Source organism: Apis cerana, linkage group LG5 (assembly GCF_029169275.1).
Source record: "Apis cerana isolate GH-2021 linkage group LG5, AcerK_1.0, whole genome shotgun sequence".
NCBI classification, from domain to species: Eukaryota; Metazoa; Arthropoda; class Insecta; order Hymenoptera; family Apidae; genus Apis; species Apis cerana.
The window spans coordinates 5,811,125-5,833,391 of NC_083856.1; the positions used below are offsets into that span (position 1 = coordinate 5,811,125).

The 22,267-nt window shown below is 43.8% G+C and overlaps 2 protein-coding genes across 16 annotated transcripts in view; one reads left to right on the forward strand and one right to left on the reverse strand.

Moving 5' to 3' along the window:
* Nucleotide 1: 1 nt before the first annotated feature.
* On the reverse strand, nucleotides 2-6,467 carry LOC107994544 (homeobox protein 2-like). The gene is made up of 4 exons (XM_062074664.1): nucleotides 3,086-6,467; nucleotides 1,070-2,906; nucleotides 710-946; nucleotides 2-440 (listed from the first exon to the last, which is right to left on the reverse strand). The coding sequence occupies exons 2-4, from the start codon at nucleotides 2,520-2,522 to the stop codon at nucleotides 244-246; spliced, it is 1,887 nt and encodes a 628-aa protein (XP_061930648.1). The 5' UTR covers nucleotides 2,523-2,906; nucleotides 3,086-6,467; the 3' UTR covers nucleotides 2-243.
* A 7,986-nt stretch (nucleotides 6,468-14,453) lies between these two features.
* LOC107996580 (obscurin) overlaps nucleotides 14,454-22,267 on the forward strand; it is a 35,440-nt gene continuing 27,626 nt past the window's right edge. For all 15 annotated transcript variants that reach the window (XM_062074636.1, XM_017054701.3, XM_062074644.1 and 12 more), the window contains exons 1-2: nucleotides 14,454-20,851; nucleotides 21,286-21,395. In XM_062074636.1, coding sequence (XP_061930620.1) covers nucleotides 16,247-20,851; nucleotides 21,286-21,395 — 4,715 coding nt within the window. In that variant the 5' untranslated portion in view covers nucleotides 14,454-16,246. The remainder of the gene's footprint in view (nucleotides 20,852-21,285; nucleotides 21,396-22,267) is intronic.

The following is a 22,267-nucleotide window of genomic DNA, read 5'->3' on the forward strand; positions in this document are numbered from 1 at the left end:
GTTTATTAGAAGCTACTTACATCGTACATAATACAAAGTATTCTACATTTTTTTTGTGTATGTGTTAACTATATATTGCAATATTGTTTTCGTACAAATCATTATCTACGTATAGATAGATCTTTATTTTTTTTTTTCATTTTTTTTTTTTTCCTCTATCGTAGTTCCATCTCTCGAATTCCAACATCTTTTTTCTTTCGTTAAGTATTCCGCGTCATACGGATTTTCAGGAGGCAATTATTCTTAACTTTTCGTCTTGTTATGCTTCAATGTCGCATTCTCAGTGTTTTCGCCTTCTTTCAAACTGGACAATTGCGTTTTACGGAAAATATCGTTGAAGACACTCGTGGCTGCCTGTAAATCCTTGCAATCCTTTGGTTGTCGGGCGACGGACCAAACCCCTGCTATAGTGTCGATACCTTGACAAACTCTGCAGGCACCTAAACGATTATTTTATCGATAATTTAGATATTCGCGTTCTGAAAGATATTCTACTTGTAATTAATTGAATTAACTTTGAAAGAAAAGATAGACAGTTTCATGGCATTGGTTGTTAGAGAAGCAATTGTAAAGTTGAAAAATTGTCGATAAAAAATTTTGGCGCGATGTAACATTTGATATATGATTGTTAAAAAATGAAAAATTGTTGAATCGTTTCCCCGCGTGGAAAAATATAAATATAAATTGGCGAAAGAAACAAGATACATACCGACAAACACGGCAATAGAATTGGTATAATTATGGGTGGCGATGAGGGTGAATGGCAAGCCACGTTTGAATGGGACGTGACCAGAGACGTTCCACGTTTCATTCAACAAACTTTCTTGTAAACGGGATGACGTGAAGTTGGAAACTGTCACGACTATAGTACGATTCACGACCCTCATATCCAGTTTCACTCCGGCCTGAGTTGTTGACCAGGACCCTGACAAACGGCAAGGTAAGCCTAAAAATATCGCTCGTTTCACATATCAGGGACAGGCAAGCTTCAAGCCGGCCTACTATCGTTCTCCGAGAAGCATTTATTTTCCACGTGCGACGCGCGCCATTTACTCCCCATCTACCTTACCTTCTCTGTTCTTGTTGTTCTTCAACCGATCGTCCTTCAGATCCTCCAGCTCCTCCATTATGGTATCAAGTATTTCATTGGCAACTTGTTTCGTGTCCCTGACAGCGCCTGTAATATTCGTATGATCACGGTCCACATTTTCCTTTCCGAATGAAAAATTTTGATTCGATTGCCTTTGGTCCTCTTTCATATTGTTCCTGTTCTTCGAAAGGAACGATTGATACTCCAAACCTCTGAAATTATTGTCCCCGTAACCAGTCGACTCTTCGTACGGTCTCTTCCTTATGAAATTTATCACGTCCAACGTACGATCGTTGGAATAAGGCAATATTTGTCGATTATTATTTTCGTTCATGTTCATCTCCTTATTCTGGCCCCCGTTAACGTTGATCCCAAGGGATTCGAGAATCTTGCCCAATGGTTGGTCCATGGCGTTGGGAAGATTGACAGATGGACGATTGTAAAAAGTGGGTTGCAACGCGTAGTTCTCCATACTTTTATCTTGATTCTCTAATTGATTTTCCTGCTGGGTTTCCTGCTGATTATTGTAAAATTGGATCGGGAAGTAGTTGTCCGCGTTTGGAATTCTCATACTTTCAGCCTGGTTCATTATATTCGTCTGGTCGAAATTCCCACTTAGCGAGCTGGTGTCTAACTGTTGATAATTGTTCAAATATTGAGGCTGGATCAACGGTTCCACGGCCCCGTTCAGGTTCAAATTTTGGGGCATGTTGGTGCTCAAACTTTGAAATGGTTCGCCAGGAATTTCGTATTGATCGTTCGAGTATTCGAATTGTTCTGGATTCTGGGATTCGACGATAGGCTGTCGAACACCACCGTCTGACTTGTTCGGATCGAAGGTTTCGTAATTATTCGACAACTCGGAAACGTTGTTCCCTTCGAACACTTGCGGATCTTCCGGAACTTCCGCGGGAACGTTCGGCGCGGGATACGAGGTGTCATAATTTTGATTTCGATAGTCCAAAACTCCATAATTGGTCGCGTAATTGAAATTGGCCTCATCCGGTCCGAGTACTCGAGAATTCCGATTTAATGTCGGTATACGGTCATTTACGGTCGGATAATTCTGAAAATTATTAAGAGAATTGACATAGTCGTTCTTGAAACCACGATACTTTCTACTACGAGTATCGTAATCCGGATAATACGGTTTCCGCAAGTTTCTATCGAACGGACGGCTGCAGTCACGATACGACGTGAAATTTAAGGTCTGTCGTGTTAATCGATCGTAAGGATCTCTCGAGTCGATCAGTTGCGGCAAAATTTTATTCGCGGCGACGTCTTGGAGTACTTCGTCGTCGCTATAGTAATCCGAATACTCGACCCCTTGGTCCCCTGATTTCTTTTTCCACGGATTCTTGGTCGTGGTCCGCATCAAACGTTCGATCATCTTTTCGCTTTCGTGATTTCGCAATTTCTCGTCATTTTGCATATCTACAAAAATGGATTCGGTCGTCTCGATATTTGGGGACGAGGAGAAATCAACGTAATCGCTGTCGTCTACGTGAACAGCGGTGACTTCGTCCCTCGATTCTGAGTTGGACGTGTTTTCGCGTGATCTATCATTATCTGGACTACGTTTAATCGTAGTGTTCACCCTTCGCTTTGATCGCTTTGTTAACGTGTTAATGTCCCCTTTGCTGTCCAACGTTCTCTGAGTAAAGATACATTTTACATACGTTTATCCACATGCGTAGTAAAAATTTACCAGTTGGGGAGGAATAGAAAATTAGTGAGAATTGCAGAACGAAGCTTACCTACCTTAGGGGATCCCCTCTTTATCTGAGTAGGTTGTTTCATGTATCTTCTATGATGCCTGTAAATCAAAAAAATATACCATATATACGTGTATATAAAACGCGAAATAACACGTTAACAAAGCGTCCCGACAATTTTCTCTTCTCCCAAACAGGGAAAGAGAGTGAGAGAGAGAGAGAGAGAGAGAAGAGGGGGAGGGTTTTTAATTTTTAAAAACCGTTCGATCACTTCCATTACCTTTTTTTCTTCTTCTTCTTTCGCCCCTTGTGCCTCAACCCCTTTCGATTTCTTTTGTCTTCGCTCGCCTTCGAGTTACCGGTGTTACCCTTGGTCATTGGTATCTTCACCGTTGCCTGAAGATGCCCCGGGGGCGACACGCGCGAAAGTTTTCTTATCGTCTCTTGCACCTTGGGCGATTTGAGCGCGTCCTTGGCCATTTTGTGGGCCAATCCTCCTCCTCCACCTTCGATATCTGATCTAGGGATTCTATAATCCACGGGATCGGGGACGATACCATGGTACAAATTTCTCAAATTCTGTTCGTTCAAGTATCGATTGCTCTTGCTCAATTGCCTTTTCTGTAGCATGGGATTCCTATTTTCATCTTGAATCGATTTCTCCTTTCCTTTCAAAAATGTAACGGTCCGTCGATGCGGCACACCGGCCGCCACTTTCTTCTCCTCTGACGGTACGAACGATAATTTCTCGGCATTGGTTTCGACGCAAACGGGGATTAGTAGCGGAACGATCATGGTCAACCTGTTTTTTTGTTTTTTTTGTTTTTTTTTTTTTTTTTGGTTTTTTATCTCTCATTAGTAAAGATTATCCGCCAATACATAAGTATTTATCCGCCTCCGCCTCGTATTTCGTGAGAAACGAAATCGGTAAATATAATTAAATTTTATTCTCAATTATGCATACCTGAATAAAGTTAGCAGCATTCCTCCACGAGGTAGATCGATCGAATAATTGGTGCTGGTGCCATTGAATCGGCGTACTCGCAAGATGGGTCGTTTTAAGCTCGTACTTCACCGCGTGGAATCATGTCAGTTCAATCCTTCAATTTCAACTTTTCTCCGTGTCAACTTTTCCAACCAATAATATCCTCGGTAAAAATCTAATAAAAAATGGCTGTTCACGCTCAGTTCTTTCGACACGTTGACATATCCCCGAGAAAGGTTCGCAGAAAGCGCTCGCGCGACTTTCGATGCTCGTTTCTTCTCGACGACCAACTTTTGTCATCTTATCTGTATCCTATAGAATTCACCTTCACACCGTAGGGAATATAATTCGTATCAATCCTCCCCCTTCCTCTAAATCCACCATCTATTCCTTCTTCGAGAAAAGACCACTCGATTCGATCCATTTCCTCCTTTCGATTAGGCACACGCGTGTACCTAAATCTGCAACACATACGCGTGAATATATATATATATATGTGCGTGTATACGCGTGTACGTGTGCGTGTATACGCGTGTGGATACGTGTGTAAGCGTAGCTTTCGAACAGAGCCGATCAAAGCGACTTGGAGGATGGCCAAGTACACGCGTCGGCCTCAATTAGTCAGATATTACGTATGAATGTCGTACACGCGGCTACTTTGCATTAATAACACGGAAATGAACTTACAGCTTCGGGCGCAAAGTCTAGTCTTTCCATCTCGCATTTTATGCGAATCGATTCGACAGCCATATAATCGATCAATGCCAATCAACCTTTTTAAATCGACGCTCATATACACGCGTGATATATTTAATTTAATTTGGAAGAAACAGCTCCTTTTCTCGATTCTTTTTCACGCCAGATTAAATATTAAACGATATTCCATTCCTGTATTACCTCTCAACAATTGGATCCGAAAAACTTTGATGTTAATTTTTGGGGAAGGGATTATAAGGACGGATCCAACATCTCTCGCGTTTCACTAGTATATATTTTCGTAGTAAACGAAGCAACATAAACCAACTTATTTATGCTATACTATATCGAGGCTGGATAACCGATCTCTTAACTATCTTAAGGAACGGCGCAAGTGTTGGAGGAAAAACGATGCAATGGGAGGTAACGGGACATATCTCGTCGGTCGTAAAAGTACATCGACAGTGGTGCACGTATTAAAACCAAGTCGAGTGCACAAATAGACCTCCCAACGATCCGTCGAAGTACCATCGGCGCCGGACAGAAGACGGCTGTTAGCAGCAAAAAGGACGAGTGGAAATGGGGAGGCTCGCAGAAATTATGGTAGAACGTAACGCGAATGCACAATGTATATCGAAGATATACAGAGAAAAGGCTGGAGACACTAGATAGGCATCGATTATTATTAGAACCAGCCGAAACCAACGAACCGATTCGTCTGCTCGGGCGATTATTGTCAGTCTGTCCAACACGATTAACTCATGTCGGTTCTACTCGAAGCTGTTGGCTTTTTGAAGAGGGAGGAGGGAGTTGGATTTCTGAGCGATGATTTAATATTCGTTTCTTTTTTTATCTCGACGCGGACAACAAATTGTTGCAAGTTTCGTTTATTTTTTGATTCGAGGAATTCGCTCCTATTCCGTTACAATGTAATCGATTTTTAGTAATAATTTTAATCTGTCGTTGAGTTGGAAGAGGCGCTCGACGGGGGAGAAAATTGGAAAAGTTTGGGTGGTTAAAGAACGGGAAACAGGAATGTCAATGCCATACGTCGAATACCAGACATACTATGGCAATCGTCGTTGCAAAACAATTTTATTTACGAAGAGTGCGAACAGTTTGGAACGGCTGTAAATCAATCGCATTATATGCAACAACGCTATGAAAATTGTGATGATCGAACGAATTGGCGATTTATGCTATCGTGGAACGGGCAGTATATTTTTAAATCGATCGATTTGAATTGTGCAATCGAGTATTTCTAATTATTTAATCGAACCGCTTGGCGCGCTTACAAGCAGCTTCGACGAAACCAAAATCGGGACGCAGAACCTATAAGAAATTAATCGCTCGAGGAGTATCTCATCTCCTTCCAAATGAACGAGATAATTGCGATTATTGCTCGTTCGTTTCGCGCAATAATAATAATTCACAATTGTGCAACGATCTCGTTAATTACTCCGAGAGAATCCTTGGCTCGGGTACAGGTACGACGAGGAGGAATACCAAAGGTCGCCATTTCTACAAACGAAACGCTTTTCTATTACATTTTCCATTATTTTCCATCATATTACATATCATTAGCAGGATCGTTTCTTCTAAATTCATCTCAACAATAACGATCTCAAATTCTCAACCCTCTTCCAAAATTCATAACAAAACGTTACCAAGATTCTACTTCTTCTTTGCCTTTGGAATATCTTCGCAACTCCGTTTCGAAGATCAAATCTCCAAGGGGGAGAGCCGAATCTCCCTCGAATCGGCCCACGGAACAACAGGTGCGTCTATTCTATTCTTCCCGAACAATCCTCCCAACGATAAGATCAACGATCACGATCACGATGACGAGGGGAACGTTGGCGAACGATGCCGATGCACAATGTTAGTCTCGAGAATGATAGATGGAAACGGGAGAAAAAAAAAAAAAGAAAGGAAAAGAAGAGGTTAACGATGAAAAGGAAAAAGAAGAAGAAGAAGAAGAAGAAGAAGAAGAGGCAGAAGAGAAGCGTGGAGGGTGTTGGGACGCCTTGCGGCTGGCATTGGTAGCAGTCTCGAGATAGCCGCCGGCTGGCTTCCTCACCGCCTCGGGGGATTTATTCGGGGATTCCGAGCGCAAAGTGGTGTACGATATATCCAGTGACCGACCCATCGATCCCAATCGCGATATTAAAAGGCCAACGGTGATCGAGCAACGAGTGTAACGCAAGGGCCGCGTTATATATTCTTTTCTTCTCTCCTCTCCTCAAATATCGGCCAACCAAAATTTCGAGGGACCACTCTGTACGTGTTTGGCTGGAGGTGAGTCCGTCTAACATTTTCCACCATCGCTTATTTTTCCTACCTACGTTCCGTTCCTTTCCTCTTCCGTTCTTTCTGCCCGTCGTGTCAGCTCGTCGTCGTGCTATTTTCGTGAGTGTTGTGCAAGTGTCGATCTCGCGTTCGGGCGGCACACGGCGTGTTGGCTTCGACTTCTAACTCGTTAGAAGAAACCCCCGAACTTCGCCGGGTTGCAGTCGGCGACTTTTTCTCGTTTCTTTTCTCTTTTTTTCCTTTCTCTTTTGCCCTCTCGAAAGGTGGACGAAAGGTTGGTGCCTCCTTTTCGCCGTCGTCGGACAGATTCGCGTTCGTCGAGGCCCTGGCCGGTCTTAGGCGAACTTGCTTATGCGTTTGCTGATTTTTCACCGATTATTTCGGGAAACGAGTTCGTAGACGAGTTTTCAGGTGATTGAAAAAAACGCCGACAGTTTTGAGTGATGGGAGATGGAAAAATTGAGAAGCTTCTACGTGATCGGTATGTTATGAAATTTGCACAAGCGCCTAACTTTGGCTGATCTATAGATGATCGGATCATCCGTTGATCCGTTCAACTTTTTAGGGGGGAAGTAACGTTGTAAAGTGTAATTATCGTTTGCACTTTTACGGGAAATATTTTTCTGATTGATCAATGATCGATCGGAATAGAAAGGATACGTTTAAGGATGAATTTGCCGTCCACGGAACAAAAAGAGATTAATTTTGATTCTTCGTCTTCGATTCTCGTGAGAGATAGAGATAGAGAAAGGAAGGAATTATGATATTTATGCATATGAAATGAATTTCGTCTTATCGTCGACGAGCTGTCGCCTCGATGACAGATATGAAATGCTGTCAACCAACCATGCGGAAGCATAGAGACAGGGTGTAACAAATCTTCTATCTGATTATCGCGAGAACTTTGATGATTAATAGTCTTGTCGCGCTCGAATAACTGATTGTTTTCTCGAAATATCTTGCGAAAAAAGCAAATACTTGTACAAAATCCTGGATTCATCTTTTACTCAATATACCCCTCGTTATTCTTAATCAATGAACAACTGTTTCGAGAAACAACGTATTGATATTAATTCTTTGTTAATCGAGCTTCATCTCTTCTTATTCTCTTTCTATTTTCGTTTAAACAAAATTATTGCAATCTAATTAGAAACGAAATATATTAGTTAGTTTATTTCAGTTTTATTTATTTATTTTTTTTTTCTATTTTCTATTTAAATTTTTCAAAAGGGAAATAAAATTATGTCGTGACTAGAGGCCAAAACGTGACATTCTTCTTGGCAGGATAATGACACCATTATGATTCCGATCCATCAAATGAATCGTGAAATTCATCGATGAAATGAAATTTCGTGTTACGTTTCTCGTAAAATAACTGCGTTATTTCTTTGGCACGGTGATCCACGATCCATGAATCGCGATCCAGTAGAATGAAGGCCAAGTTTTTAGCTTTGCGGAAAGATGACTAAATGTATGCGAGGAAGGGAGCTCAAGGTGCGACTCGAAATATCTGACTGCGTTATAGCTTATAGTCGAGGTACAACAAGTTGCCGCAGCACATTGCAATTTTCTTTATTAAATATTTGCAAATCGATATATTCGAATGGATTTAATTTCAATTTTTTCTCTTCGTCCAATTAAATCGTAGAATTTGATGATTTGATTTTTTTTGTTTTATTATATTACACGCGGAATATCGATTGTAAAATACGTGGGTTTCCTCTTCTGAACTATTTCGAGTTCTAAAAAAAGAATTCAATCTGGTCTATACGATATCGATTTAATTGGATTAGCAGAACAAGTTTATTTTCATTTGATGGCACCAAAGACGATGGATTGCTCCTCGAGGTGGCGTAATGTTTACCATGTCTTCTCCATCTCTTTCTTAAAAATTGTTCTTATGATTATTAAAAATAAATAAATAAATAAAAAGAAAGTGGAAAATAACTTGTATCTATGCGAAATTCTCTAGTAAAAAAAATTTATCCACAAATGTGATCACCGATGAATATTTTATATGATCGTTGTTTTTATTATTTTCAATTTAATTCAATGAAATTTACGATATTGCGTAATTTACGTATCCCATTCGGTTAAATTCACGAAGCAAGTATATTTTAAATAGTTAGCATCAAAGCTCGATCGATTCAGATTGTTTATCACGATAATACTTCCTCGATCGAGTTGTATGAAACGATGCAAAGCGTCTGGCGCACAATTTATTTGTTCGTGACTTTACTTCACTACCGCGTAGATTTCAACGTCGAAAATCAATGGCGGAAGTGACCCGATTAGCGGCGAAATACAAGAAAATGCGGCCAACAGTGTGCGGTACTAGGTGGCCAGCCAATCAGACGAACGAATACGGGTGCCGCGTGTCGGAAATAGATTTCGCTTAAACTAAAGGTTGATCCACCGACGCCACTTTAACCATCTACGTATAACGTTCAATTTATCTCCCATAAAATCGATCGAAACATCGAAATGACCATTACGCTTTTGCTGGAATATTTAAATTTACCGCGCAAAATGGCATCTATATTACGCGTGCCAATAATATCATTGTTAAGTTGTGAATATTAAAAATTTTCTAAGATTTCACGATAATTTTTCATAATGTTTCATTAATTTGTGCATTTTCTTTAAATAGTGAAGTAAAAATAGGGAATCAAAATTGCGCGCTAAAGTGAAATTGCGTACTATTCAGTGCGCAGGCGTGATACATGATTCGAATTCCTTTGCATGCACGAGAGTAGTGAGAAAATATCTTGAGCAAGAATGTGATAGTTATATGATATATTGTTTGTGTTTGAATAGTTTAAAGTAAATTGTGTATATATATATGCGTGTAAGAAGATGAAGTAAATTTGATTGAGCTTTGTTAAAATGTTCGTTTCTTTGATAATGAGTTTTGATGATAAAGTAGCGAAAGTAAAGATTATATTTGTTTGATCGTTATTGAATTTGATCATAAAATTGGTTCTAAAAATTATTTTATTAATATAAGATGGTTAGCAAAGATGAAAATTATTCGATTAAAAATAGTTTTACGAAGTCGATAAGTTACCTACTGATCAAAAAAGAGTTTTCCTCTTTACTGAAATCTGATATTTGAATCGCAGACGTTTAAAATAAGATGGCAGCACCTAGTTCAAATTGTAAATTTAAAAACTAAAAGTGTTTCTACGATACCAAGAATTTAAAACATTTTTCATTATTCTCATTTTCTAGAATGATGGTGTAATGTGGAATTCCCTGCAATGGCTTCCAATAATTCAATTACGTCCAAAACGAAACAAGGCAAGTTACCTAACCAATTGTATACTAAAAAATTTCAAGATTAATAATTCATATTTAAACTTGAAATATCTCTGTCCAGAAATTTCAACGGAAGTAACTCGAGTCATCAGGCGAGAGGGAGTCACGATCCAATCATCAGGGAGGGTAAGTTTCAAATCCTTTATCCAATAAAGAAATATTTCATTTCAAACGTACACGTACGCGTCCAAAGTTTAATCGATGACAACGATCTCACAGAGAATAACAACCATTTCCCCCTTATTATTCGAAGCTTCTTCCTTCTATTAAAATGACACATGGACGCGCATAGGACAATATAGCGTTATTACATGCTCATTAAACGCTGGTCCTCAAAGGGAACAGTACAAATAAAGGGCGAAACATCAAACGTTTTTGAGTAATTGGCTAAACAGCAACTAACAAGACGTTATATGCCTCCACGCTAAATACGTTACGTCACGATACCACCATCTAAATTAAACTAAAACCAAGGCGCACCACGAAGGTAGATAGAATATCTGGTTCGATGCCAAAGACTGAAGACAACCAAGAACTCACTGCCATTCCAACTACTCCCGCAATGCACGAACACGTCTCTCATTCTTCTCGACGATCACCTCCCTCTCCCCTTGCATCGGCCCCTTTTCTCCTCGACTGTGGCTCCTCATCCCTTAATTCAGCCGGACGGATTCTTTTTTTCTCACCAAGCCTCCTGCGACCGACATGATTTATACGAAACACATTCTGTCGGTGTTTCACACTTCCTGGAAGGGGGTTCTGTTAACATTAGCCGCTCCTGGCTAATGCTGCGCATGCCACTTGATTCCGAAACGTCTCGTTTCCATCCTTAATTAGGCATTAATTAATTACAAAACGTTTGGGATTCTTTCGTATCGAAAGGATATTTGCGACCATTTCTTTGCAGTTGATACGCTAACAAAGGAAGACGCGATTCGATGACACGATGCGAATTGCGATCGTAATGATGAATGGAAAAAAATAATATGAGTTAAACGAAGAGGATATTTGGAATCATTGTAGTAAGCGTTGAGATGTGTTGAGAATTGCATTAGAATGTACGGAAGAAAGATGCAGAAAGCGTAGGAATTTTCAGTGTAGAAGTTTTTTTAAATAATTCTTCGTGTTATTTTTGGAATTCTGATAATTTTCTGTGGAATTTAGCTTTTTGGAAATTTCGGTTTTATTGATCTAATCGCGGGGGTTCTTTAAAGCAAACTTTCATTTCTTTCCTAGGTTTCCCCCTTTTTTTCACGATAGATCTTTGAAATGAAAATCTGGTCTGGTTTGCGTTCTAGAAGTTTTGGCAGTACATCAAAATAGAGAAGGTTCGTGCCAGTGATCGTTCATCGCCTGACTCGTGGAGAAAGTGTCGGTTATTTGCTCGGATTCTGATGAGCCACAAAACTTATCTAATACGTTTAGATGTGTTATGCGTAAAGGAAATTGTTTCGAATTCGTTCATTTTTATCAGAATGAAATGAATATTATAAATCCTAAAAAAAGAATCCCATTGATTCAGATCTGTCTGAACGAAACTTCTCCATCGATGAAAATTGTATCATCGTTAGAAAAGCAGTTACTGATGTACTTGTTTTCAAAAAAAAATTTTTTTTTAAATCGTTTTAAAGATAAATCGTATAAAGGAAATATCAAATATCGCTTGATTCTGAAAATACACCACTCATCAGTTCATTTCGCATGTTCTAAAGTATGAAGTTCACCGAATGAACAGTCGTTGAAGCAGACAATTGACATATATCCAAAGAATCCTAATGGTCCATAGATCGAGTTATATTTAGAATTGGCTTTTCTTTAATCATAAATCAAATGTTAAATCGGTGCTTTGTAGAAAATATCTATCAGTGGCATTTTATATCGCAATCGCTTTATAGGAATCAAATCTTGGAAATAGAATCGTTTTCAAGGTGACTTCATTTGCAATCTCGTTTAAATAATTCGATAATTCTATCAAACCTAACTCAATCCAAATCTAGTTGATCTTGTCGTTATTCTTTCATTTATGTATGATTTATGCACGATCATATTCCTCGCTCTCGACCGTCATATAAATCCAATTTAATAATATAAGAACGTGATAGAAGTCATAGACAATTCCCTCTATCGAATGCGGATCCAATGAATCACGCGGTGGCGTTGACACGCTTAGGCTTCGTCCAGCGAAGACTTTGGCAGATCATCAAAATCGTAGATTAAGACAAATTCGTCAATCGTGTGCCAATAGAAAGTTTGTTGCGTTGCTTTACTTCAACAAGAGAAATTTGAGTAAACTCGAATCTTTGATCGAATCGATTGTGTCAAACGTTCGAAATCAATTTTTTGAAGAGTTTCACTCTTTTTCGCAGAAGCTAATATCTAATTATAAAATGTTCTGAAACGAGCGTAACTCGTTATGAAATATAAGTGAAATTTGTTCGATTTTTATAACGGATCTCGAGTTAAAATATCTTATCATCTTCGAATAAATTATTGTCGCGAAATCGGCCAAAATTCGACGACACGAGCGCTTTTCTCGTAAATCACCATCAACCTTGAAACGTCCAATTATTGTCTGGCTGCAAGTTCAAGTGTTATCGTAAATCCTCGCGAACAAAATGATTTCTGAACGATATTTTGCATCTGTTACAGTATAGAACGTAAAATGGCAAATTTTGGAAAAAGATTTGAAAGATGTTCTTCCGCTTTTCTTTTTTTTAGAAAAGAATTATAATTTTAGCTTATAACGAGATATTTTAATTAATTAATTTCCAAAGAGAAACTATAGAGATAGATTTTTGATTTTTCACTCCAGATGGAATCTTTTTTTAAACGAGTATCTATATAGATTCGTTTCAGACACCATTTTGCATGAATCATCGCTATTTCGTCCACAGCAACATTGTCGTTTCCTGTTCGTTTTTGACCATAAATATTGTCATGGGGTTGGCAAATAGTCGTTAGAAAATTAACAATCGGAACGAAGCAATTTCTGCTCTGCGGCGCGTATATTGTTACTATTCTCTCACGTTTCCATTTTATTTTATTTTTTTTTTTTTTCTTTCGAAAACGTCTTCTGTCCGAACGATATCCTCTTCCTCCGTATCGTGTCGTCATAAATTCATCCGAAATATTCATCATCTTGTACCGCGCGTCAAAGTCTATCGTTTTTAATACTTTTCAAGAGGCAAATGTTGTTTAGATTCGGTTGGCACTTCCTGTCGAAACAATCCTCGCTCGTTTACGAATTTACGTGGCAAAAATTTCGAGAGGAAGCGATCCAACCACTCGATCACATCGAACTCGAATCGGGCGCCGCTGAAAAATGGTAACAGGTGCCTTATTCATCTTTCGCAAATTGCATTTCTGACACCTGCACGCGGCTAATTTATCGCGCACGATACATCACTCGTGTCGCCCGAGAATCGCGTCGAAATAAATAAACTCGTATACCCGTAGTATTTATCGCCAAGCAATATCCCATTGTTTCGAGGAATACCAAAGCCAATTTGTAACGTATCACAAACGAATAATCGTTTTAACTCGTTTTTTTTCCCCTCTTCTTTTTTTTTTCTTTCTTAAAATTCGCACGAAACAATATTTTCACGGCGCGTCTCGATAATTTTAGACGATCGAATCGGCCGAACGATATTTCATATCGTGGCCGAGTAAGTAGGTCGCGAGAATAGTATTTCTCATGCGGTACCAGCTCGAAATGCGGCGCGATTTATATCAAATAATGACGCAATCGGTCCTAAAGAAAGAAATTGGGCCTGCGGTAGGCGTTCGTGGCAACAATCGGATCGCTTTAAATAACCCGCAACAACATTGCCCTTTTCCCTGCTTGTTTGTCAAATAAACCATTGCAAACCCGTCCCATACCAACACTCCACTTTCTCCCCCCTTATTTTGCTTTTCCAGCGAGAAAGCAAAGGATTTTAGAGGGGAACTAGACACTCATTTCTAGACACTTTTATCAATTTCGAATTTGACTCGATCTCAAATCCGATTATCTCAGAATCACTTTCGAATCTCTCTCCTCTTGGCTCCACACTTCCCCTTCAAATTAGGGCTCTCGAAACTAGGGGATTCTCCCTTCGGAGGGGATTCCCCTGGTTGAGGCGGGAAAAGTGAGGATGTCGCGTTAACCGTGGCGCTCGCGCTCACACCCTCGACGCTCGCACCTCGGCTCGCGTGTTCTAAAGATGTGTTGGAGAAGTGTAAGAAGGGTGGCTATTTCTGGTCGTGGGGAGCCGAGAGACTCGTCGCGCAAACGGCTCTTAGCCACTTGGTACACCGGCTAGTCTGGCGTTCGCCGCGTATCGCAATACGCTTTTCGTAGAGGGACAGCGCCGAAAGGGAAACTCTGCACGGCATGACACGCGAGTCTGGTGTCGGGCAGTGAGATGGAATCGGGTTAAGGGAAATTTATCTCCCGACGAACGAGAACAAAACGTGGATGGTGGTGAACGGGTGATGGATGGAGCACGTGGAAACGCGGAACGAAATCGCGGAATTTGAAGAAAATCAGTTGGCATCGAGCTTCCTCGAACATTGTCATCGAGATCTTCGACTTGTCCAAGCTCGACGATTGTCCAGGATCCTTCGAGATGATAAATAAATGGATAAAGATATACGCGATAATTTAAAGAAAAATTTTGGTATAACGCAATCTATCCACGTTTCTTCGAGATTATTCCTCTTCTCGTTTCTCTGCTCTGAAGTGTACGCAACCGACGGATCACGGTTTCCTCGTTGTCTGACAACCGATATATCGAGGACGTGTGCAGTGCACCGACGTGAAAATAGATGGTGGTTGGTGAGGATCGGTTGGTGAAAGTGACGAGGTGGAAATAGCGGCGGGGAAGACAAATAGGTAGATGGATAAAAACGACTCGCCGTTTAATGGGCCTCTTCTTTGAAGAAGAACCGAAAGAAGAAAGACGCTACTCAATGATTGACGCGGTCTCGTTAATATATCGCGAAATAAGTTGCACGATCGAACACGAGCGAATTATAATTTATCAAAAATTTTCTCCACTCGAAAAATTATCTGGCGATCTGGAAATCGTCTATCGGATAGAAGCGAGTCAAAAATCCTTGCCTGTACCTGATCGAGAGAAAGTGAATTCCATTTTGGTGGACTCGTCCGCGTCGTGAAAACAAAAAAAAGAAAAAAAAAAGAAAAAAGAGAGATTCTTTTCCACGACGAGGAAATCACCGAATTGGCCGACTACCAGGGGACGAGACGACGAACGAGCAGCTCCCACGGAATCCTGGTAGGCATCCCGTACGTAAAAATAAACCGTGCCTCTCCGTGTCGGCACGAGAGAGAGAAAGAGAGAGAGAGACTGGGTTCGAGTTCGACGAAACACTTTTTTAACGAGCGCACACGATGAAAACGAAACGTAGAGAAGAGAAATTACGGTGAAAACAATAAGGATCCGGTGACGATGCTTAAGGATTGTTCTTCACTTTTCTGATCGTCGTGACAGGCCAGACACGAATCAGGAAGAAGATCGAACTCTTCGAGATCTCGTAACGTGGATACTCTTTATTTTAAGAAGCTCTGTTCGGAAAGTGGAAACAGAGGGGAGGGGAAAAACAAAGCACATCTCGTGATCATTATTTCATTGGCAAGGAAACTTGGGAGAGCTTTTTAAAAACGTCAACGTGGAAATTTTTCTTGGGTGGTTTCGAGTGGAAAGAAGAGAGAGAAAGAAAGAGAGAGAACTGCATTCATGATTGCCGGAGACGAGAGGATTCGTTGCGAGCGAATTATGGAGTGGAGAAGACAACGCGAGGGGATCTCGATTCGCTCGTCGACATTGAACGCGTTGATTGATCGCGAGATGAACGCCAAGAGGAAGCCGCGATTGAACGATCAAACGGAGGAATCCTTGGTTGTCGTGGATGGGATGCCAAGCTTTTAGCAAGAAACGACGAGGTTCTTGTCCACACGCGCGAAATCGACGACATCAAACTGTGTATATAAATATTCTTGAATCTTGACCAAAAAAAAAGAAAAGAAAAGAAAAAGCACGCGAAAAGAGTAGGAAGAACGTATAAAACGAGGGATAAATCGAATAGACGGGTCTTTTTGAAGAAGTTCCTCCATCGAGGTGGGGACGAACAATGTCGTTTTGCAGGATAACAGGGAGAAGCAGGGGACTCCCCAAACCGAACTACTTTCCCCTGTTGCCACCCATCAGCCCGGCTGACGCGAAACGTTTCTGCCGTATAACCGGCAAATCTTACGGTCTGCCCACTCATCATTACATTCCAGTTCTGTTGGGCGTTCACGCCCACGACAAGTCGAGATGCCGGATAACGAACGCTTCCGGGCTGGGGCCGCATCATTACACGGCCGGCTACGTTCTAGGCGAGAAGAAGAGGCACGTGGTCCTCAAGGATTATCGCTACGTGTTCCCAGTGCTGGAAGGGGAGGGGGAGCAGCAGAGAGCTCTGAGAGATTTGTTGAGCACGAAACATCCCCCGCACGACGAGGAGCAATCCAAGTTCGTGTACACGGTGGAGGAGAGGAGATGCAGCCTCGTGTTCCCGTCGAGACTGGAGGCCGCGGTGAGAGACGGGGACGTGAAGGACGTGATGCTGTCCAGGGACTGCGACACAGTCCTGTTCAGGTTGAAGCAAGGGAAGAACGTTTCCGTTGATTTCAAGGATTTGAAGGATTTCGAGAATCTTTACGACGGGTTGGGGCCGAGTCAGGAGGTGGTGAAGGAGAGGGAGAGGGTGGAGGCGGAGGCTAGGAAGATACGGGGGAAGAGGAAACGGCAGGGCGGGTTGAGCCACGCGAGAAAGATCTTCGAGGAGAAGGAGAGGGCCGCGGAGGAGGAGGAGGAGGAGGAGATGAGGCGGGCAGCGAAGCAATTGAAACTTCGCACCGTGAGGGAAGAGACGAAGGAGGAGACGTGGAGGCACGTGAACTTGGAACAGGCGAGGAGCAGGGCGTGCGACTTCATTTCCGTCGCGAGCCCTTTGAACGGAGCCGAGAGATCCCTCCCGGAGACGTTGGACTGGAACACGTTCCGGGACAAGTCCGAGCCCCTCGTGCGACCGATCGTCGACAAACTGCCCGACCCCGTCCAGGTGAAGCCTCGAGTCGTGGCGTGCGGCGCAACGGGTTCGTGCACCAGCCCCGTCTCGGACAGCACGGCCGGATTCGAGGCGATATCGATCGTGAAACCGTTCGCTCCGTTGAGAGTAGAGCCCGACGCTGCCCTCCAATCGGCCATACGCGATATTCCCGCTAACGATTTGACGGAGGTGGCCGAGGTGAACGCGAAACTCGCGAAAGCTGGGGAGAGGGCGTTGGAACGATTGCCCAGAGCGGAGGAGATTCCAGAGGTGGTGGAGAGGCTGGGGACGGGTAAGGTGGCGACGATGCACAAGATCAAAGGTTTGAAATTGGATATAAAATCGGCGCAGAGGTTCATCACCGGGCAGACGGTCGAGACGCCGAACGGGCCCGTTTTCGTGCCCGGCCAAACGTTGCAAACGCCTCGGGGCCCTGCGTTCGTCCCCGGCCTGACCGTGAACACTCCCGAGGGGCCGATTCTCGTCCCTGGGCAGATATTGAACTCGAGGGAGGAGGATGGAACGGAGACACCTGTATTCGTAGCTGGCCAAACGCTGGCCACGGAGCTGGGCCACCGATTCGTTCAGGGTCAAACGTTCCACACGAGCGAGGGGGTGAGATTCGTTCAAGGTCAGACCGTGTTGACCGACGATGGGCCCAAGTTCGTCGCTGGCCAAGTGGCCGACGACGGCACCTTCGTTCCCGGCCAAACGATACACACCCCAGATGGGCCCAGATTCGTGCCCGGCCAAACCATAACCGACCATCGAGGCGAGCAGGTGTTCGTCCCTGGCCAAAGCGTGAAGAGCGGAGAGACGTGGGACTTCGTCCCTGGACAAACGATCGAAACTTCCACGGGGGAGACGAGATTCGTCCCCGGCCAGACGATTCCAACGTGCCAAGGGCCGCAATTCGTCCCTGGACAATACGTGGCCTCCGACTCGGGCGAAAGTTACTTCATGCCCGGTGTGATCAGGGAGGCCGAAGGGGGCAGGTCGGTGTTCGTTCCAGGTATGACGTTGGACACCCCGAAAGGTCAAAAGTTCGTGGAGGGTCAAGTGGTCAGGACGCCGGTCGGGGAAAAATTTCTTCCGGGTAAAACGAGGATAACGGAGAACGGTATCGAGTTCGCGGCGGCGACCACGTTCGACGAGGTCGTGTTCTACGACGCCGGCCCGACCGGAATGCCCATCGACCCGAAGACCGTGAACGTTTCGATTCAACAGAGCGAGATTTTCGGTCACATGGTGCAGACGGAGAGAGGAGTGGAATTTTATCCCGAGTCCGAGAAGAAACGGTTGCCGGAAGGGAAGAGGATCGTCCCGGGCCAATTGGTGAGAGGAGGGAAGGACGGTCCTCGATTCGTGCCAGGTGTGATGACGGACGAGGGTTTTCTACCCGGTCAGATAGTGATGACGGAGACGGGTGAACAGTTCGTGCCCGGCCAGGTGATCGACACGAGGACAGGGCCGAAATTCGTGCCCGGCCAGATGGTGGAGACGAGGACGGGGGCGAAATTCGTCCCGGGCCAAACCGTGGAGACGGGCGACGGGCCACGCTTCGTACCCGGCCAGATCGTCGAGACCAAAGCAGGGCCCACGTTCATCCCCGGCCAGGTGATCTCCACGGACGACGAGGGGTCCAGATTCGTGCCTGGCCAAGTGGTGGACACTCCAGAGGGGCCCAGGTTCGTACCGGGCCGAGTGGTCGAGTCTGGGGAGCAGGGGGTGACCTTTGTGCCCGGCCAGATAGTCCAGACCGAGGAGGGGCCCCGTTTCGTGGCCCCAGACTTGACCGACACGCCCGAAGGCGAGGTGGAATTCTCCGTCCAAGGATTCGAGGTCACCCCCGAAGAATTGCGACTGTTGAGGCCACGGTATCTGAATTACAATGCGGACGTTCAGCATCAGGGGGAGAGTAGCATAGACGCCAGGATGCTCAGACAATTGTCCGAGGCAGGTCTGTCCGTGGGAAGAAAGGCGATCGCCGATCTGCCCGCCGTTGACGTGGACGTGGATCCAAAGGCGGTGGCCCTGGAGCAGGCTCTCGTTATGGCGGAGAAACTCGGTTTGCACGGTGTGACCGCGGTGAAAATGGCGCAGATAGTGTCGACGGTGGCCCAATTGGCGAAAAACATCGTGGTTCAGCAGGAGCAACGGTTGGAGGAGAATCACGTGGAATCGAGGTTGGTCAACGGTGGCGAATATTCCTCGTGTGGGAATAATGATAAGGCGAGCGACGAGGAGAGGGACGACGAGAACACGGAATGGTTGAAAGACACGGTGAGGGTAGCGTTGGCCAGCGCTATTTTGGCGATTGTCAATCAGCCGGAGGAAAACGGGAACGATGCGAAACGAAAAGATCTCGTTTACTCGTCCATCGGTGAAGCTTTCAACGTCCTTCTACGACAAAGGAGCACCAACAGCATCGAGGTGTCTGTGGAAGAGATACTGCGGATACTTCTCGTCCCCCAAAACCGGAGCGATCTGTGTCGATCCGCCCTTCTAGACTTGATAGACAATAAGACCAGCAACAAAGTGGATATCCTGAGATCCACTTTGATCAGCCAACCTTTGAGAGAAGACGTAGTTCTCGACAGATTGTCCATGGTTCTCGAAGAGGAATACGGGAAGGATTTGATCGGGCCCGCTTTCAGGACGGTGTCGAGAAACGATCCGGAACTGGTTTCTCGAGTTCTTCAAAAAGTATCGGAGGAGGTGTCGAGTATCGTTACGGAGAGGGAAGCGGCGGAGACCGTTCACAAGGCGATCGTGCACGCGGTCAGGGAAACGAGCGAGATCCACGTTCAGGAATTGTTAAACGACAACGAGGGAGGAAACGTTCGAGAGATGCTTCTTCAGGCAGTTGGACTGGCAAGGGCTCTGGGTATGTCCAGCATCGCGAGCAGCTTGTTGGCGGTGATCAGCGACGAGAAATCGACCCGGGCGTTGGCCAGCGACAGAGTGACGTTGGACGTTCTGAAGCGGTTGACGGTGATGAGGAAATTAGCCGAGGAGAGGCCACCCTTCATGAACGCCCTCACTCAATTGTGCAGCGATCCGGAATTGGCCAGGACCGACCCACGATTGAGAACTCTCGTCAGAGAGAGCGCAGCCCTCATGATAGTCCCCGAAGAAGGCCCCCTTCAGTCGTCCGCCGACGTACCCTCGGTTCTTCTTCGCTCCGACAACAGTCTGGCCATGGAGGAGTTCCTCCTGAGAAGGAATCACAAACCGTCCGCCATCTTTATGATCCTGAAGCAAGGTCTTCAGGCCGTGGTGCCCAGGGAGGCCTCGAGATCGGTTCTAACCGGCGAAGTTGCGTACACCGTCCTCGACGAGGATGGAATTCATCATTTCGAGCCGCTCCACGTCTTCTCCGCGCTCCAACTCGCTCGACCGACCGCGCATCGATTTTCCATGTACTGTTGCCCCGTCGCGAGAGAAGAGGAGGTGGACGCCGAAATGTCCACGTTCACTGGCACTATCTCGATGGCCAGTAGCCTCGATGGATTTCCCACTTACACGAAACAGGATTGTAACGGTGTCGTGTTGTCGAGGTCCGACAGATCTTTCGGTAGCAGAGAGAATACACCGAGTCTGAGGAGATTGACCAACTTCCAAGACCATAGCTGCGAGCGGGTAACGTAAAAAAAAACGATAGATAAAAATTCAGTATTGCGTAGATGTTAAATTTTAGATTCGTAGAGGGATTAAGTTGATTCAATAGCAATAGTAACATAGTAGGATTTCCTTGTCGGATATAGTTGCTTGGCTTATGTGATTTCTTGCTTAAGATCGAGCGTTAACAAAAGCCTCTTTTTTTCTATCTCCTTTCGCAACAGGTTCATTTTATATATTATATATGTAACGATATCGTATTTTACAAATATCCACGAGTTCTCCACGGCTGTAATTTCGAGTCGAAGAAACGATCGCCCGAAAGTTTACTCTTCCATCGAGAACAGATATCCTTCGTAATCCTCGAAATATCTTGCAGACCAGAAACATATCGAAACCATCAGCGAAAACACTCGTTGCCATTTCGTAAATCCTTTGAAATTGGCCTGTTGCAGAAATCATTGGACAATTATATCGTGGTGAAAGACTACAAGAACGAGACCGATGGATTCTCCGTGAGCATCGGCGATATAGTCGAGGCGCTTGAATATGCCGATCCAGCCAAGTAAGCAACGAAATCACAATTTTTACAATCATTTTTCTCTCGATCTGTTTTTAAAATCTTTACTGTTTCCATTAAATTACCCTCACCTCATCTTTGAACAGTGTATCATAACTTTCTCAACAGTTCTGATGAAATCCCTTGTCGAGGATCGGAAAACAGGTTCTTTTTCGAACATCTTGAGAAAATTAGAGGACGTGGAAAAAATATTTCTGAACGAAAAATTCGATCACGGGAGAAATTTTTTATTCTTCTTTTTTTTTCATTCGTCAAATTATCCTCGCGTTACAATTTTTTTAAAAAGAATCGTGAGAAGTTGAAACTTTTCACGAAACGAAAAACGATCCAGCCAAGTAAAAGCGTCTTCTTCGTCTTCCTTCCAGCTTCATAAATCCGGAGGCCAAACAAATTTCGCGCGATCGTTCGGAACGTTGACTTCGCGTTGCGTTCGTTCGCGTTTAAAATCTATTTCCGTGTGCGCAACGTGCGCCCGGCCTAAAATAATCATCGCTGCTTGTCGTATATAGAGTTTAACGCGTTCAAACGATGCCGATACCGTGTGCGATCTGTCACTTCGGATAAACTTCTTTGCCTCGTTCTAATTAATTAATAAAGGAGGAAGAACCGATCAACCGATGGTGTTTAAATTACGCTTAAATTACGCTTGCATGCATTGGATCGCAAGCTTTCTCTTAACCCGACTCACAACAGCGAGAAAACTGTTAAAAAGCTTAAGCAAATTGACCGTAAAAACAGTGTGCGTTAATTTACTCTTTGAAACGCGAACGGATACTGAATTGAATTTTCGAGTAAACATAAAGAAAATTGCATTTGGGAAATTTTACTTTCGAAAAAAAGAATGCATCGGACACACG

What these genes read in the sequence shown, in the direction of transcription:
- LOC107994544 (XM_062074664.1), bottom strand. Translation starts at nt 2,522, where the DNA reads ATGCAAAATGACGAGAAATTGCGAAATCACGAAAGCGAAAAGATGATC. An exon ending in GAACAACAAGAACAGAGAAG is followed by an intron (nt 947 to 1,069) that starts GTAAGGTAGATG and finishes CGATATTTTTAG; the next exon opens with GCTTACCTTGCCGTTTGTCA. An exon ending in TTCTATTGCCGTGTTTGTCG is followed by an intron (nt 441 to 709) that starts GTATGTATCTTG and finishes ATAATCGTTTAG; the next exon opens with GTGCCTGCAGAGTTTGTCAA.